At 36.0% G+C, this 18,463-nt stretch overlaps 1 protein-coding gene across 2 annotated transcripts in view; it reads left to right on the top strand.

Annotated features, from left to right (window-relative positions):
• The window catches only part of MAPRE2 (microtubule associated protein RP/EB family member 2), a 115,539-nt gene that overhangs the window by 78,813 nt on the left and 18,263 nt on the right, over positions 1–18,463 (top strand). For both annotated transcript variants that reach the window (XM_072411250.1, XM_072411249.1), the window contains 3 exons: positions 5,539–5,666; positions 13,167–13,312; positions 16,050–16,263. In XM_072411250.1, coding sequence (XP_072267351.1) covers positions 5,546–5,666; positions 13,167–13,312; positions 16,050–16,263 — 481 coding nt within the window. In that variant the 5' untranslated portion in view covers positions 5,539–5,545. The remainder of the gene's footprint in view (positions 1–5,538; positions 5,667–13,166; positions 13,313–16,049; positions 16,264–18,463) is intronic.

Below are 18,463 nucleotides of genomic sequence, written 5' to 3'. Positions count from 1 at the left end.
TTCATTTAGCCTTCAAAAGGTTTCCCATCTTAGTGTACAAACTCAACACAGTTTTGTCACCAGACCAGTAAAGATGTCCAAAGACTTCAAATGCGGACACAGAATAGCGTTGTTGCAACATAGAGACTGGGTACATTGCCTATGTCGCAGTGCTGGTGGGATGCACTATGGCAGATAAGCATTCCCTAATGTGCAAAAATTCTCAGCATTATGGAAGAACCCTGAAAGCCAGCAGAGGATTTACCTCTACTTTTGTTTTTTAAAAAGAGAATTTTTACTTCCGTTTTCCTATTTCTTCACTTCTTGTTCTGGTGATAACCAAACAGAAAGTAAGGAAATCTTTCCAGAAGAGCCTGCCACTACATTCAACCTTGCAGGAGTTCTGATCCTTTCTTGCTCTATAAAAAAAAAAACCATGTATTCACAAAAATAGCCGGATTGGTAATACATACCTATGTTTGCTACTGAAAAGGTTAGTTGTCCGTCTGTCATGCTGCCCAATGACTTCAGACCTTTGGATCAGTCAGTAAAGTCTATGTAGGATCACTCCTGATCTGTACAAATGTTGCACCAATTGCACAAAGTATTGAAACCACTGGATTAACATGACAGCAAGCACAGATTTGTACCTGTAACACATTCATTCACTACACTGTGACAAGAAATTAAAATACTGTAGATTTCAGTTTCACACAGCACCATGAATTGTCTATGAGAAATCTGTTGTAATAGGAAATAGTAATTTAAAACAAAACCGTACTAAAAATGGAACAGAACAGGAAAGCATTTTGCAGCCAAAGTGCTATAAATAATTACAGTGCAATGAGCAGATCCAGTCATCAAGACCATGGTGTTTTTATAGTAAAGGAAAACATAAATAAATTATAGACCACCTATGAAGCTCTAATATAATTTTTTACTGTGGGGAAATTGGCCTCTTGCTGTTGTAAATCTGCAATATGTTTTTACTATGGCGTGTTCTACATGAAGTTTCCAACTACACTTTTTCAGGAGCCCGGTCTGTACGCATAGTGCTTCTTTCATTCAGTGGGCTTTGAGGAAAGCCCCTAAAATTATTCAAGTAATAGAAAAATTATGCATGAGGTTTTTGGACATGGATAACCCCCAACGAGAACTGAATGATAAAAATGGGAGCTGTTCCAATGGAATAGAACCATAAATAGCCTAATCATAACAAACCATGGCTGTGTTGCTTTTTGTGTTAATGGATGTGATAGTTATCCTTCTTTATCTTTTGTAAACATCCTTCTGGTTCCAGGAATGGACAAGCTACTCTCCCCTGCCCCATACAGTTGTTTTGTGGGCTTTATTATTGTATTTAGTATTTGATAGTCAATAAACTTGTTAAAGAGTTAGTTGCTTACAAGTGATAGTTAGGTTGGTTGGTTAAGTGCAGTGATGACCATTTCCTAAGATACTGGAACTAGCCACATCAGCTCTTTAAACCACAAAATTGGCTGATTCAGGGTTGTACATATTCAGAATCTGACAAATTACAGTTGTGTGAATGTAATCAACTTCAGTTAGGAAATTATTTTGAACTTTGTAGCTGGTGAATTTAGGAACATTGGGCCTGGTTTATTAAAGCTCTCCAAGGCTGGAGAGGATACAGTTTCATCAGTGAAGCCTGGGTGATCCATCGAACCTTGGGAGGATTTCTTTAAAGTGGTTTGCTATTTGCAAGTAAATGTTTTGATTCCTGACAAGTTCCATTCCAGGTTTGCTGGACCACGCTTGAAAATGTAAGTTCAAATTTTATCAATGCGTATTTTGGGTTTTAGGCATGCTATACATATCCAAGCATAACCCAGATAATTCTGGTGCTCATGAATTAGCAGCATTAATTGCTTTCAGAGATTTTTCAGTATGTTGTAAGTCTATGAAGCCTATTCCTAAAACAAAAAGTAATGGCCTGTGTGCTGTGTGAAGGCCGGGGAGAATATTTGCCCCAGGTTTTACAGTCTAAGATCATGTGTTCTTTTATGATCCACGATAAGTGGATCTGAGGAAAGGCTTATCATGGTTTTAAATCTTCTACATACTGACACCTTGGGCCTGATTTATTAAAGATCTCCAAGGATGGAGAGAATACACTTTCATCAGTGAAGCTGTGTGATCCAGCAAACCTGGAATGGATTTATTCAATGTCATTTGCTATTTGTTAGCAAATGCTTTGAATCCTGGATCAGATCCATCCCAGGTTTGTTGGATCACCCAGCTTCACTGGTGAAAGTGTATTCTCTCCATCCTTGGAGAACTTTAATAAATCAGGGCCCTTATGTGAAGTATATCTCCACACAAATATTATTAGGAAATTAGATTTAGATTATTTTTCAGTCTGTGGTGTAATAGTATATAGCCAGATTGTCCTGTATTCTTTTCATTATGGTATTTTATCCACTGGGTGACTTCACATGCACACTCAACATATTCAGACAGTTTAAAGGTTAAAGGCTGTGTTCTCTCTTATCTCAAAGCTCTCTGCAGATATCTATAGTTTGCAGGTGTTGTCTACATGAACATAAAGGTATATTTACCTTGTATGCATAGGAAACAGAACTCACATCTCTGAAAATGCTCACAGTGCTATTCATGACTTTGTCCTGGCAATGGAATATATTGCAATGTTAAAAAAAACATTTAGTTTCATGGCCCCTGGGGATCTAGCTTCCACCAAAGTTTACCATAATTATCACCAGCAACTATACGTGATCAGCAGTAGTTTATAAAGTGTGAAAGCATTTATGTGACTGGTAGATGTTGTCTTGGGGTCCAAGTTTAAATGTTGAAATGTTCCTAGAAGATAGAAAATCTGTGAAATAAATCCTGTTTAATAAAAATATTAAAAGGAGGCTGTCATTAGTTACATGATTTCTTCAAGGTCCAGAGCCAGTTTTTTCTTAATTTACATAGTGAGGCACTGATCTGGAATTCATATGCAAGTCATAAGTGTAGATATTTCTGTCTTCATTGGCTGAATATTTATTCCAGATCAGTGAATACCTAGTAGTGAAGCTAAATTTTTAATAATCAAATTAAGAAGGTTAATCTTTACCTAGTTCAGTCTTATATACACTATAAGATGTGTTGTTGGTTTTACAGTGTCTTATTGTTAGGCTGCATACACACGTGCAATAATTGTCGCTGAAAAGGATCTTTCACAATATTTTCCAATGACAAAAGACTGCACGATGCATGAACAAGTGTTGCACATACAGCGCCGATCTGCTCTATGGCGAGGGGAGGGGGAGAACGATGGCACGGCACCCCGTCACTTTCATTACCGTTGTTTATCTCTGTGCTCTGATTTGTGCCTATTTTCTCTGCTTTTCTTTATGTTTGAAAGTTCTACTTTATCAAGGGCCAGTTTTATCTGAGCATGTATGTTGTCTGCCTCCATATGACTTCTCTTATCATGGTCATGGTAATCGAATTACAAGTATTCACATTAAAGTAGACATATTCTGTCATGTTGAAGATGTTTCCCCACTCACCTAAGTAGCTTTCCCAGCTCATTAGAGCTTTAAAAAGAAAATCAACCACAAGGATTAAAAAAAAAGATGTTTCAACATATTGCTGCTTTATAGTTGCTTCCATGATCACTGCTATAATAATAATATAAGAACAAATGAAAAAACTAGTTTACTGACTCAGTATAAGAGTGCTGATCTCTTCATGCTGTAATTGTGCTTACTTACAGTGATCAGTTGGACCAAGTCCGTGTACATCAATGGATGTGCCCATGGTGTATTTTATTAACCATTCTATAATGGCTTTATAGAGAAGAGAAAGGGGAAATATAATTTGCATACCACAAGCTTGTGGGCTATAATTACTCTTTAAAGAGACTGTCACCTCACTGTTTTATTGAGTATAAGAAAAGTAGAGTAAAATAAGTGCTTGCAGTATCAATGCAGCTTTTTTTTAAGAATGTGTCAGTTTCTTTCTGTCAGTTCATGCTCCTGTCTTGTCTCTTTCTGCAAATGTAGAAAGCAAGAGCTTGCAGGACTACTTGTTATCTAATATTGAGATTTTAAACAAGTCCAGCAATTTGTACAGAGTAGAGGGGATAACCCTGCCAACTTTACTGAGTACTCTGCTGTGTGTCTGTTCAGTGAATTTAAAACATAAAATAAGTGACTATTCAGGGATACATGACAGCTGTCATGGGGTCTGCCAGGGGCTGCTACTGCCACATCCAAAAGGGTGAATGGGGACAGGTCCTCTTTAACAGGCTTGTTATTGGATTAGAAAAGGCTGGTAGCTTCTTCAATTCACATTTCATCCTCCATCTGCTATCATCAGAAAAGCAGCTGGTAAAGTGAGAAGGATCCATCTTTATGTTTTTATTGTGCTAATGAGAAAAAGTGCTGATATATCATGTCTTTGACAAGAGTCTTAAAGGAACATCACATTCTGTGTTAAAGGCCTCTTCATGGGGATAGCAAAGGGAGTGTCACTAGCTCTGATTATGGTCATAAAGTACATTCCCACATCTAGATCAAAATAACTCATGTCAACAAAATTAATGTGAATCAGTATGCCTGAATTTAATTTCAGTGGACTATTTTTCCATGAATACAAGTGTTTGTTGTGATTTATAAATAGACCTAAGCAATTCGGTTTAAATTGCGATTTGTAATTGTGCAGCAGAATTGTGGCCCAGAATTATGTGCATCCACACCACATGTCCTGGTAGTGTTTTTACAATGTAAGTGCTTTGGATTAATTGAAAGTTTCAAATTCCAGTGTCATTATTCTACATATTTCTTGACGTTAGAAGTGGTAGAATATTGTTACAAAAGGGGCAACACACAATACAAGTACTAACATCATTTGCAAGTAATGCAGCTCTGTATTTATTAATACATCAATAAATGTATTTTTTTTAATAATGTAAGCAGGGTCCTTACTTAAATTTGACTTGATATCTGTCTCTTGCACTCCCTGCACATTAGAGTTTAGATTGTGAGATTGGGAAATGGTGCAACGAGCCAGTCAATTCATGTGCTCACAAAGAGCATCCTGATTGGAGGAGAAAGCACAGTAAGATGAGCGTATAAGCATGCAGCTTCTATTTCTCCGTCATGTTACATGATTGGGTGGGTAGGAGGTCAGTAATCATTGCTTCACCCTCCCACCCACTTCCTTCTAACTGATTGCTGCTTTTAAACCAAACTACATTACTGCTAAAAAGGGGTTTAATAAGTGGGATGCCAAAAGTGTTATATTGTGAAAATTCAATATTATTTTCTTTTAGAATACTTTTCCTGTGTTTTAAATAAATTGTTATCTTTGGAATTTTGTGTTTAACATAGTAAAGAAGCCATTCCTTCCATCCACCCATAGGTAAAGTAATGTTGTGAGCCCTAGCTTCATGGCATAATAAATATTGATTAGCCAGTTTTTTTAATACTTGTCATTTGCATCAGGAGATCTGCCTGTATGTTCAGGCCTTGACTTGAGTTTGTTGAACTTTCTGGGACTTGAGCCCTAATGTTGTGTTTCTCTTTGCAGCTGGGGAATGGCGGTCAACGTGTACTCTACCTCGATAACCCAGGAGACTATGAGCAGACATGACATCATTGCATGGGTCAATGACATATTGTGTTTAAACTACACAAAGGTCGAGCAGCTCTGTTCAGGTATGATATATACATATGTGAATAATATTTTAATGTACTGGATTGCTTGTAAATGTTTGCATGCTGTAGATGTTTATTTTCATTCAGTTCATGCCTGTGATTTCTTCTTTCACACCCTGCTGTTTTATTGGATAAAACATCATGGAAAATCCAGGCAAATGTCTACAACCTATTACCTGCACAGTTATTTATGTTTCACAATTTATTTTGCTAAACTAAGCAATGTAACTACATATTCAGGCTGGTAACAAAAACTGTGAAAATAGTAAATAAGTATAACACAAAAATGTTAGGAAAATATACACATTGTGACTGTGAAAATGTTAGCAGGTGTGATTTTTTTCTAACAGCCTATAATTACCACATTAAATAAATAAAGAATGTGTAAAAACACTAAACTACAGAGTTTCGAAACTCCAGGCAACTTTAACTGTTATGTTAAACCACTTAGCCAGCAGTACTCAGTCACACTGAACTGGACAAAATTAAATTAGTAAAGTTGGTCTCTAACAGCAAAATTTAGTTGCAGTGAGCAGTAGTTTCTGTTTTTAAAATCATTTGGGCAATCAACCCTATAAAATGGAAAAATTCTATGGCTGTTGCAAAGTGCATGTGCCATTTTTCAAGTTAAGGAATTATTGTAAACTTGACTAAGCAGCAGGCACTTAATATTATCTGTTTTTACCTATAGATTTCTGTGACTTGTATAGCTCTTCAATGTTGACACACTGTTAAAGTAATTTTGATTCATAAAATCAAGCTTGGGACCACCTCCGTAGCTTTTTATTGGCCCATTATTAGGATGTCAGCAATAGTGGTGACAGAAATGGAAGTAGGCACAAGTATAAAATATTTCTCATTTTCTGTTTATTAATCTCACTGACTTTTTTTTATCCTGTCTGGAGTACTTCTTGTCAGAAGAATATCTATACTGACAGTCATCTATTTAATTTTTCACATTCAATACCCATCATACTACCAATTTCAGATCTTTTTTCATTAAAGCTCTTTTTTTTCTCTAGCGGAGTAGTCATCCATTAGTAGTCGATCCATCAAGAAATTTTCATGTAACTTGCTGTGTTACATGGGTACAATGGTAAAGCTGTCCATGAACACAGATCTCACCACACACTGCCATCCACATAGTATAGAGTATATGTGCCAGTCTGTCCTATCTTACACACTAAACAGGGTAGCTTTTTTGGGTCTTTGCAGAGCATTGCGGTGCCCTCTCTTGTATTCAGGACTCCTATTGATGTCACACCACAGATCCAGAAAGCTAAAGGGTATTAATGACTGACACCTCTACAGAGCACTTTAAAACAACCGATGATTTATATGACATAGTAGGCATAGCACTATTGAATTAGTACCTGCCACATTTCCTGTTCTTACACAACTGAATTGGTAGTACTTTCATCAGCTACATAGGGAGATGGGAGATTTATTCATGTTTGCAGTCAAAACCAAGTGCATGCTCTTTTGGAAGGACTCCTGCAGAGCCTGTGATCTAAGGATTTACACTCAAATGTTCTATTTCCAAGGCCTGACCTCTCTGTAAATGCTTATCAGAAATCTTCTACCATGGAGGATAGAGCATTAATAATCACCTACAGTAGGATTTGGAAGTGGAAGATATTTGCATCACTGGACTATTAAACCAGGTGCACAGAGCAGCTTATACAAGCTTCTCTTTGAGAAATGATGACATGGCTATTGCTGTCATTGTAATTCTTCTGTCAGTGGACACTCCTACACACTGCTGACTGTAAATGTCCACAGCTGGAAAATGACTGTTTTTTCCTTTGTTCCATGACTTTTGACACTTCTGCACCAGCTGCACATAACCTAATATATCAATTAACTTCTTTTAAGTGCAGAAGCTATTCAAAGTGGGGGTTCTTGCAGTGGAGCATGTGCGTTACTTTGAATTTGAATTGTAAATTAGAGATTGAATTGAAATGTAAATTAGAGAAACTGGGTCAGAGTTAGGTAGAAATATTACCAGTTTTCATTCCAGCATATTTAGTCTATCACAGCAGAAAGCCATGAAGTCACATCAGTCTAACTCTTGTTATTTTTTCTCAATAGTTAGTATAAAGTTTAACTTGAATTTGTAAGTAAAATATAATTATTCACATTGTGAATTGTAAATTATGTGAAAGGACAAAACTGGGAATTGATGTGGGTGGATTTTTAACAAATATTTCACAATGCCTGGAAAAAGAGTGATGCCTTGTGTTTTCCTAATAGTTTAGAAGTATGGTGCAATTCTCAAGTGTTATTGCAGGGTGTGTATGTGCGCGTGTGTTCCAGGCAGATATAAAAGACTCCAGTCAAATGTAAAATAATGAATGTTATGCTGCTCTGTAATAACACATCACTGAATTTATTTTTCTTTATTTATTTTTTGCAAGCAGTGTAAGTACCAGATACAGACATTCTTCTGAATGATTTCCTATGCTCAATAAATCATAGTATGTATTAGGCAACACATTGGTTGGCCTACTGTTGCTTGCTGTGTCTGAAAGGTTGGTTTTTTTGCTATATTGCTTTCAAAATTCCTGATATAACATCAAGGCATTATTATGAAGCAGTGAATGTGATGTTCACTGAACATTTACTCTAGGTGAATCAACCACTGTAAATAAAAACGTGTGCACAAGTAAGATATTCCTGCAGCGAATGTTTAGAAAATGTCTAATTTGTTGCTTTCTACTCCATTAATAGGTGCAGCCATTCCGTTATTATTTCAAGTTACCAGTTAATGTTTTTAGGACTGGAACCATAGCTGGCACTAAATAGTTGAAGTATAATCGTATCTGTCAATTTGTTTGTCATGAAACTTCTCCAGCTGTGGCTAATGAACACTCATGGCTGCTAAATTTGTTTACACAAGCATTCTTCCAGTAGGAATGTGCACATTCTACTGACATCCTGCTTTCCAGTGCAGCCATATGGCCTGTAACAGAAATTTACTACAGGACTGATGTGCCGAGGTTCTTCTGTAAGTCCAGTAAGCACAGCAGTTACGTATGGCGAAAATAAATAGCAAAGAACCTTTCCTGCAAATGTTATAAACCGAGGTGTGGTAATAATATGCTGTAATTCAGTGTAATATTTTTGATACACGTTTTTCCCATTAGTTCTGTGGCATGCTGTCTTGTAATGTGCTGGTAAACTTATCTGAGGAAAAGCTGTATCCTTTATAATAGGAGCAAGTACAGAAGTGTCTGGAGCACAGCCAGTACCTCAGGCTGATATTGGCTGCACGCTAGGTGGAAATGTAAAAACCAAATGGTGGCTTTGTGAGAACAAGTCCTGTTAACATTGTGCTCTCTTCTCAAAACATGCATTATTCACACACGTGAATGGAGACCGAACGTACAAAGCCCAGTAACAGCAAGTAATACAAGATATTCAAGGATTGCTTATATTGACCATGTCAAGTAAAAGTTAACTAGAGAATATGATGAGAACTTCTGATCATCCAAAACAATATATAGAAGCTATGCCATGTCAGAAAATCTTTGGATAACTTAAAATTATGGTTTAATTTTTTTTGGAAAAACATTGTGCAAATTATTATCTGCATGTGCACAACATCCAGCCATCACCCATTATAGGGAAAGTATTATACAACGTTATAGAACTATGGTGATATGGCAGCATTTTTCTCTTCAAGATATTTACTTCTCTTCTGGCCAGACATGCCATTTTTGTAATCTTTTCATCAACTTCGAATTCAAAAAATACGTGGGACTCTTTATGAATCAGGAAATCTGGCATTCTCTCAAACATTATCTGGTGGGAATCAGTTATTGCCACTGAAACAAATAGACATGGAAGATTCCCATTAGGGAATGTTTAAGGGCATGTCAGGTTCCCTGTTTTATTTATGGAGCCCATGGAGTTAATACAGTTTATTACAATCTTCTCCCCCGTGTTGGAATTATTGTGCCATTATGCATAAAACTTAGGATTCCCTATCAAATACTGTGCAGCCTTGGACAAGGTTCACAATGTGTTTGAACCATTCAGGACTATTGTACCTTGTGGTCAATAGAGACTGACACCGGGGAGCACATTTTCCCTGTGTTAATATGTGTCTCTTCGAGGTAGCATGTTCATTTAAATTGGCTACCAAGGCATGGCAGTGGAATGAACTCTGGAACTGCAGCTTTCTTTTTAATACCATGTTCTATGATACTAGGTAGGTGTGTGGTGCACTAAAGTGAAGGAGCATCGGCATATTCTGTACTGTGTGTTGTGGTACCACTTTAAATGAATTGCAATACACAGCTTATGAATTCATTTATTATAAATGTGTTATCGCACCAAATCAATGTAAAGGAAGTGTAAGAGACTTAGAGTAGCAGATTTCTTGGAGAAAGTACAGACTGCAGTAGCTCTTTTCAGGTTGCATAGAATGGTTACTGCTGATTTAAAAACTTGTTTAAAGTGGACCTAAACCCAAAATTTTGACTTTACATAAAAGGGTAGACAACGTTTTTTAAGTGCAACACACAAAAAGGTGCAGCACCTCCCCTTTCTGTCTTGATCGCCACAACAAGAAGAACCTGGAATAGGAGCGAAGAAGATAGCGATGCCCGGGGCTTCATCTGGGCCAGGTCAAAAGAAGGATACCGGCACGACGTTGGATTAATAGATCTGCGGGATTAAAGGTAAGTTTGTTTTTTTTTACTTTAGTTCAGCTTTAAAATTTACAGACTGCGATTTTACTGTGAAGAAGGGTATTCCTACACCACGAAACGCGTAGCATCAACTTTACATATATGCCAATAAAGTTAGACTAACAAGATGGTTCATCATGCTTCACCCTTCTTTTGGAAAGTCACTAATGTGGGGTGCTTCTGCAGCAGATTGAATGAGGGTTGTGTTGGAAGTTACTGCAGTAATTACTGCTTTGCCCTTTCTAGCACATTTTGTTGTCTAGACCTTTTTTAACTCCTCAAACAATGTGGTGAAAATATCAGCTCAGATTTCTGCATGACTTTTTAGTCTGTTTTTGCCTGCTCAGAGGCTAAACTTTATCATGGATTAATCTCCCTTAAAATATGCAGTCAGGAAACCATTTATTAGGAGCAAATAAAACTAAAAACCTTTTGAAAGTACTCCATAAAAGGACATATAGCTGCAAATATACTGTACATATCCCTTCTTTTAGGACTAGCATTCTCTTGCTCGAGAAAAAAAAGACTTCCATTCCCAGGCTGTTTTTATAGACATTCTTTAGGACTAGCTGGTAACTAGGTGTGGATGTTTATTCATTAGTCTGTGAAATTTTTGTACTATAGTTCCTTATTTTATAAAGAATCAATGTATTTCTCTGTTGTAAGTGTATGTCTGATGCAAACCACAAACACTTTACTGTGTTCTCTAGAGGCTACACAGCCCAACACATGTCTAATGATAATATAGCCCAGCCTTTCATATAGTTATAATTTGTTTTATTTGATCATTTCAAAACAATATTAAAGAAGACCTCAAGCCAAATGCCTGTTTCAGTTATGATTTGCCTTTTCCCCACTTAACAGCAAAAATCACTTTAATTTCGAATAAAGCAATTTCCCCTTATCTCATGCCCCAATGACTACATGGAAAATGAGGACCTAATACAGGTTCCAACAATTCTTATGTTTTTGCCAGAGTGTCACAAGAACTATTTTTCCTGTTTATTTGTTTGGTCAAGTTGGCTTTCAACATGTGCTATGAATTATATTCGTACTATTCTAGGAATCAATATGAGGCAATATTGCTGCCCTACTACTTCATTAGGAACGATATAATAACTGTTGTCATGGAAGGGTAGTCCGCAGAGAAATAAATGCTATTGACACGTAGGCAATAGGAAGAAAATCCAGTAATACCATATATAGTTCCTGTTTATGTCTTCTTTGAAAGTATGAAGAACAAGGATATGCATTTCCAATGTTCTTACTTAATACTTTTGTTTTTCTAAAACATTTTTTGTTAAATTCCTGAGCTAAAAATTGTCAAGATAAATTATCCTGCACGTTGTCTTGCAGCGATGGTTTGATTTTACCTTATTGACGACATGATGCCAAAACTCGCCCACTCTTCCATTGTAGGCTCAGACGTGCTTGCTAAATTATCAGAGATACAACCCGCCCACCTCCCTGAGCCTGCGATGCCTCCAGGAGACATGGTCTTCAGCCCAAAGAAGGGTCATTCCCCTAACCCCGCTGGGCCACATAATACTTAAAGGTTCAGTAATACACACACACTCCCACTCATACAGGCTCAAAACAGTCACAAACACATGCCAAAAATGCACCCCTTCCAACTGCAAGCAAGTGCCTACACAAACACCCCCTGCAGTTACCGCTCCAAGTGCCTATTGGCAGCTGTATGGTGATCAGGAGCAAAAAACTGCAGTTTTAAACTGCTAGTGTGAACACTGCCATAGCCACAACTAGGAACCCCAGGCTTTTAATGTAATATATGGAGGAGAAGAGTAATAACCTCTAAAAATAAAACTTTAACACAGGAAACACAATACACAATTATGAGAGATATCTCTTGGCAGCAGAATTTAAATATTAGATTGTCAGCTCAGTTCTCACAGTAGCGACTCATGAAATGAGTCCATCCTCATGAAATGAATAAGGACAAAAGTCCCTCACCGTCTAGAAGGGCCAAATGATATATCTCTCTTCAGCCTGCTATGTATGAATCAGTGCAGTACGAGAGGACTGCATTCACTCATTCACAGCATTTGAATCTTGGCTTTTCTGGAATTTCCAGCTGGATTTAAAGGAAAATATGATTCATAAGGTTCCCATACAATACACATCTGTAGTGATTTAATTGTGACAGGAGCCGAGATAGCACCATTGTGTTTTTGTTTTGTAGAATGTGACAGGAGATGTATGAAAGACACATGGTGCTTCTACTCAGGGGAACTTCAATCTGTGTATTCATGGAGTCACTAAAGCTAGAGTATGAATATTGAAAGTATATATATTTAAAAATATATCTGTATGAAGAATATAAATCCAAGAAACATAATCTACAATAGGTAGAATATTAAATAGAATGTAAAATATTGTAACGATTTCTGAAATAAAAGGACAATCGATGATGGCTTGACATAGTATGAAGACATGTTTTCCTTCATGTATAAATCCACCTCAATAAAGGACACCACAGGCAACCTCTAGTAAGGCATCTTTTAACATACATTGGCTGATATCTTGGTATGCACTAGAAATATATATATATATATATATATATATATATAAATCTTTGAACAGATTTATTACTATATAAACCACATTTCAGAATCGTAAGAGCAGTCTGTCTTTGTAAAGATAATTTGTTTTTTAGTTGGCTGTTCTTTTGGCTGTTCTTTTATATAAAGAGATGGATACCATGTATGCTTTACTATGATGACCACATCCTATTGTATTATTGTAATAGGACTTCATGTATGACTATCTGCCTCTCTCTCTCCAGGTGCTGCCTATTGCCAGTTCATGGACATGCTCTTCCCAGGCTGCATAAGCCTGAAGAAGGTCAAGTTTCAAGCCAAGCTGGAACACGAGTACATTCACAATTTTAAATTGCTTCAAGCCTCATTTAAAAGAATGAATGTTGATAAGGTAGGCATTTCTAGACTGAGGTTCCTAATTTTTCTCTTTTTCTCTTGCTGTCTGCGGAATGTTTTGGGAAAACTGTCTGACCATGCAGTGACAAATTTGACTGTGCACAGGGCACAGTTCCAGACCATGATCATATCCGCATCCCCAGGGAAGAACCACAAAACCTATTGGGGACCTAGCTCTTTCAACCAAATATAGCTGAGAATGTTTTGGTATGTCCAGGTTTTTGCCCTAGCTGTAGGACAGTGATTCTCTTAATGCTTAACTGCTTCAGAGTTGCTCATTGTCTGACCTTGCACTATAAATAGATTTCGAATAATATGTATTCTTTTTAAGTGTCGAGACTCCAATCTTTTCTCATGTGTTTGATTTAAAACCTAAATAATATTAAAAACCATTTTAAACATGGAGTATTCCCTTAAAACTCTCAGTTATTTAAATTGTAGATATAAACATGTAGCTGGAAAGCTACAAAAAGATAAAACCAACTTTGTGACTAATTATTGCATGTTGCATGCATATGCTGCAGTTGAATAAAATTTTAAACATTTATAAACTTCCGTATAGTTGTGTAAATAACAAAATTAAAATTTGCATTGTGGTAAATGCATGATGAAGAATATTATTAAGCACTGAACAGCCCAGGACACATTCATGATTCTGTAAATTCAGCTCCACCAATATGAGGTGGTTTAAAACCAAAGAGAAATAAGTGCACAAAAAGCAATAACCATTGATAGCAAGTCACTATTCACTGAGCTGCCTGCTATAAACTGAACTGTGGTCATTTAATTTGGGATATTGCAAATCATCAGGGTCCTTTGCACCACTAAAATTACAAGTATCACATGAGATGATGGTCGTCTTATATCTATGGGCTTTCAGGGCTTTCCCATTTTTCATTTTTAGTTTATATGTTTACATATAGTTCACAATTCAGGAATAATCCTTATATATGCAGCTAGTTGGCTTGAGGATCTTAAACTTTATAGTCCAGTATTAGTAAAGTTGTATTCAATATTAATGACTTTCCATTTTTGAGTCTAATTTTCGAATAAGTGTGATATAATGTAAAATACCATATTAAAAACAAATAATACTTGATGTAAGTTGCTTTTGTAAATGGATTGGATACATTTTAGACTTGATTTGAGCCTGATAGTCTAAATTTTAATAAACAAGGCATTGCATGCAAAATGTGTGCAACAGATCATTTTTCAGTGGAGTGCATATAATGCCAATTTTTGTTTTAGAGTGTCTGAATCCCCACTGAAGATACTCGCCCTTTTTAAAAATCCTGATGACCATTGTCTCAAAAACTGAAATTTAGATAGTTCCAAAACGTTTGAGTTGTGACAGCCTCACAAATAGATCTCAGAATCTCCTCTTACTTCCTTTCGTGTCTTCAGTAAAAGAAAATCTCAGTGGAACACAGACAAAGGTCAGGGATGTTATTCATTTACCATTACAACAAAGTGTTGTCATTGGATATACTTAAATGTATGCATGCCACACTATAGATCAGTGTTTAGGTAGGGTTTCTCCAGAGGTTGCTAGGAGTTTCTTGAGCAAGCCCTATAGTTAGTCCTGGGCCAGGGACTTCTGCAGATACAACTCTTCATACCAAAACCTGTTTGGTAAAGGGGACCAAAGTACAGAGACACTAGCCAGAGAATGGAGACCTAATTGCTGCAATCTTGGCACAAGTCTGATATATATTCCTTGTCACAGCTGAAGGGTGTCTTTCCAAGCACACATAAAATGTAATCGGCAGGGCTTGCATGTTTGATATGCTCTGGCAACTTTAACAAAGAATGGATAGTTTTCTTCTAGCATGACTGGAGCACTTTCAGCAGGATTGGAACAAGCTGAAAGGCTCAGTAGTCTTAACACCAACATCCTCTATTTTGATGAAGTTGACGAAAAAACTTTGTGCATCAGGTGTTAAAAGTAAAATGTTTCCAAATGTTACTAAAGTTTACAACACTTAAATCATTAATGATTTACATACTTTCATCACATGTGACAATATTGCTCATTTAGTTTATTTTAGCTTTTAATGAATTTATATAATTTGCAATGCTGCTAATTGTTTCAGATTTCTATTCTAAATTATCAACACAGCAAAAAAACTAACACTAGCATGTATTTAACATGTTCATACATGCTTATAAATATATTATGAGAGTTGATGTAGATAAAATTGTTATTACTTTGTGAGTAGCTCCAAAATACATGTGCTATGTGCTGATGATATGTGAAGATATCACTTGTTAACATGGCTCTTTTGAAATCTCTGTCTAAAATGATAAGGATAGTGTTATGTCTACTGGTGCTCAGAGTTTAAAGCCTTTAAAGTGTTTAGTAATCTGGAAGCACAGCCATTTTGTTCTCCTAATCCAAATATAACTTGTTTCTTCTCAAAATAGCAGCATTTCTAGATTGTAAATAAAAAAATGTGTATGGGAAAGATTTTGTGACATCTCATTGCTATCCAAAGTTGTGTATATATATATATATATATATATATATATATACATACATGTATGTATATGTACATATATATATATATATGTATATATATATTTATTACATTTTCCTAATTGTACAAAAGTGTATAAAAAGTCTTAAAGAGTTAGCTGATCCCGCTTAAAAAAAAAATCACATTCTTCTTTTTGTTCTTTAGTCCCAGTATTTGATAAAAAAAATTAACTGTTACTGACATTTTGTTCACTAGGTTATCCCAGTGGAAAAATTGGTTAAAGGACGATTCCAAGACAACCTGGATTTTATTCAGTGGTTTAAAAAGTTCTTTGATGCTAACTATGATGGAAAGGAGTATGACCCCATGGAAGCCCGACAAGGACAGGATGCTCTCCCACCTCCAGATCCTGGTGAACAAATCTTCAACCTGCCAAAAAAGTCTCATCATGCCAACTCTCCCACAGCAGGTAGGACCAGGATGAGAAGAGGCAAACTTTTTCAGATAGTTATCTTTGCACAGTTTCATTAAAAGATCAAAGGAGTTGCATTTTATAGTAATGTAATATTGTATAAAAATGCAGTAGATTTACAAGAAAGAGTGTTCTGTGACTGAACACGCACTGCTATGGTACTGAGATATAAAACACTTTTTTAATTTTTTTTATTTACCAATTTAGTTTTAGATTTGCCTGTAAGCAGTATCAAATGAAAAGTGGATGTTGCTGTAAGCACAATCTCCCCTCTTCACATTAAAAGAACTCCATATATTGTCACATTAAAGCACATAGTCCTCAGAGTCTCTAAACCTTAAATGACCCCTCCTTAGAATGTAGAATAGATAGCTAGCATGTTCTATTATTTAACTAGGTTCTGTGTATATGCATACAGTATAGTGTGCCTTATTATTATGTACAGTATTCATCTATATTAATACTTCAATGAAAAGGTCAATATTTAAAAAGTCACACTCATGCATAGAAAATCAGTTGAATCTGTGTCTAAAGTGACCGATATATCCTTAAAGCAGAACTCTAGGCAGCTCCGTATTTAGTGCTACCTCATTAAATGTATTTTTAAATGCAACCAGTGTAAGTACCTGAATTTGAGTTGGAGTCAGCCTTTTACAATCCTCTGTACAACAGACCTTATTTTGGAGGATAAAAGAGGGATAAGCAATGCAATGAGCCAGTTTGGGGTGCTTCAGCACTCATAAGCTAACAAGGAGGATGCTGATAAGAAAAGAATTAAGCTCATTAAGGTTCTTTTTCTCCTTTTCTTTGTCCAGTCATAGGCTGGGTATAGGACAAGACTTATATGTCATTTATCTTCAAAAGAAAAAAAAACAGGTCTTCTGCCCAGCCACGCAGGACTTTGCTATGTGATGGGGGCATTGTAACTCTTATAATGAGATTGGCAGAAATACAAATCTTTTGGCATGTAAACTAACTCTCATTTATGTATTTAATTTGTGTGATAAGCCAATTGCCTGGAGTTTAGCTTTAAAGTACACATTATCTTGCTTCAAAAAAAAGCAAGGGAAAAGGCAGCTATTATATTCTATATACTTGCTCAAGGTCATCCTCAGCATTTCTGGTTTCTGGCTTAATCAAAATATATTGAAACCAAACCATTTGCATGACTACAATGTAACTGACAATTTCAGATGGTCAACAAATGGCTACTCACATATTTCTGACAGGTCAGTTTTCGGTACCAAGTTAAGTTAGTTAATAAGGAAATACCTTGTGAAATATTTAAAATATTTAATGGATTTATTAATTGGTAAGGTACTTCCACGTAGTAAACAGACAAACCGGTAAAACTCCACTTATTAAAGGAAGGAAGTTGTTATTCCAGCTTTCTAAGATATCTGTTAATATGGACAAAATAACTTTTTTAAGGTTTGAAGATGGTTTCTGGTTTCTGGCTGTGAGATGTAATACCTCTGTCATGAATGTCACACTTGAATGAGGATAAAGTGCAAGTTTAAACTGTTCGGAAGATTTTTTTTCTATTTATGAGGATAAAATTACAAGCTTAGGGATAATTGAGTGTTCCAAAAAATATTGCAGAACTTCAGTTAAATATATTTTCTTCAATTTGCATAATATACTTCAGAGAAAGAAGATCTTTTTTTGATGTAGTTATTGCTGTTGCCCTGCTGGGCAAAATTATTAGTTCCATGTGGCATCACATATATAAATGTATTTATTTATATAAATATATATATATATATATATATACACCCATATGTACATATTCATTTCTGGCTGAGTAGAAGAAGGCACAGTAAAAAGTGTTTATGTACTTAAGCTTTGTTAGATGATGGCTCAGTTTGTCACCACATGGGATGTATATTTTTAGTAGAACAGCATTGGTGGGGGATTTCAGATGATGGGAAAGCATACATAGTTCCACATACCTTTATGTCTGAGGTAATCTTGCTTTAAGTATAAAAAGCATGCAGTCATGTGAACTGGAACTTGTCCAGATACAAAGTGCCTATCTGACAGCAGTTAATGCATTATTATGCTTTGTACATTGCGGACCAGGACAGGATAAATCACCTCTGGGTATTAACAAACCATGGGCTCTTTTTTTTTTACACTGGTCCAAACATCACTGATTTTTCCATTTCTTTTCATGTAATCCTTTAAAAAATCCTTT

Source organism: Pyxicephalus adspersus, chromosome 5, assembly GCF_032062135.1.
Source record: "Pyxicephalus adspersus chromosome 5, UCB_Pads_2.0, whole genome shotgun sequence".
Classification (NCBI taxonomy): domain Eukaryota; kingdom Metazoa; phylum Chordata; class Amphibia; order Anura; family Pyxicephalidae; genus Pyxicephalus; species Pyxicephalus adspersus.
The sequence above is the reverse complement of the archived record's forward strand: the minus strand, read 5'-3'. Positions and strand labels throughout refer to the sequence as shown.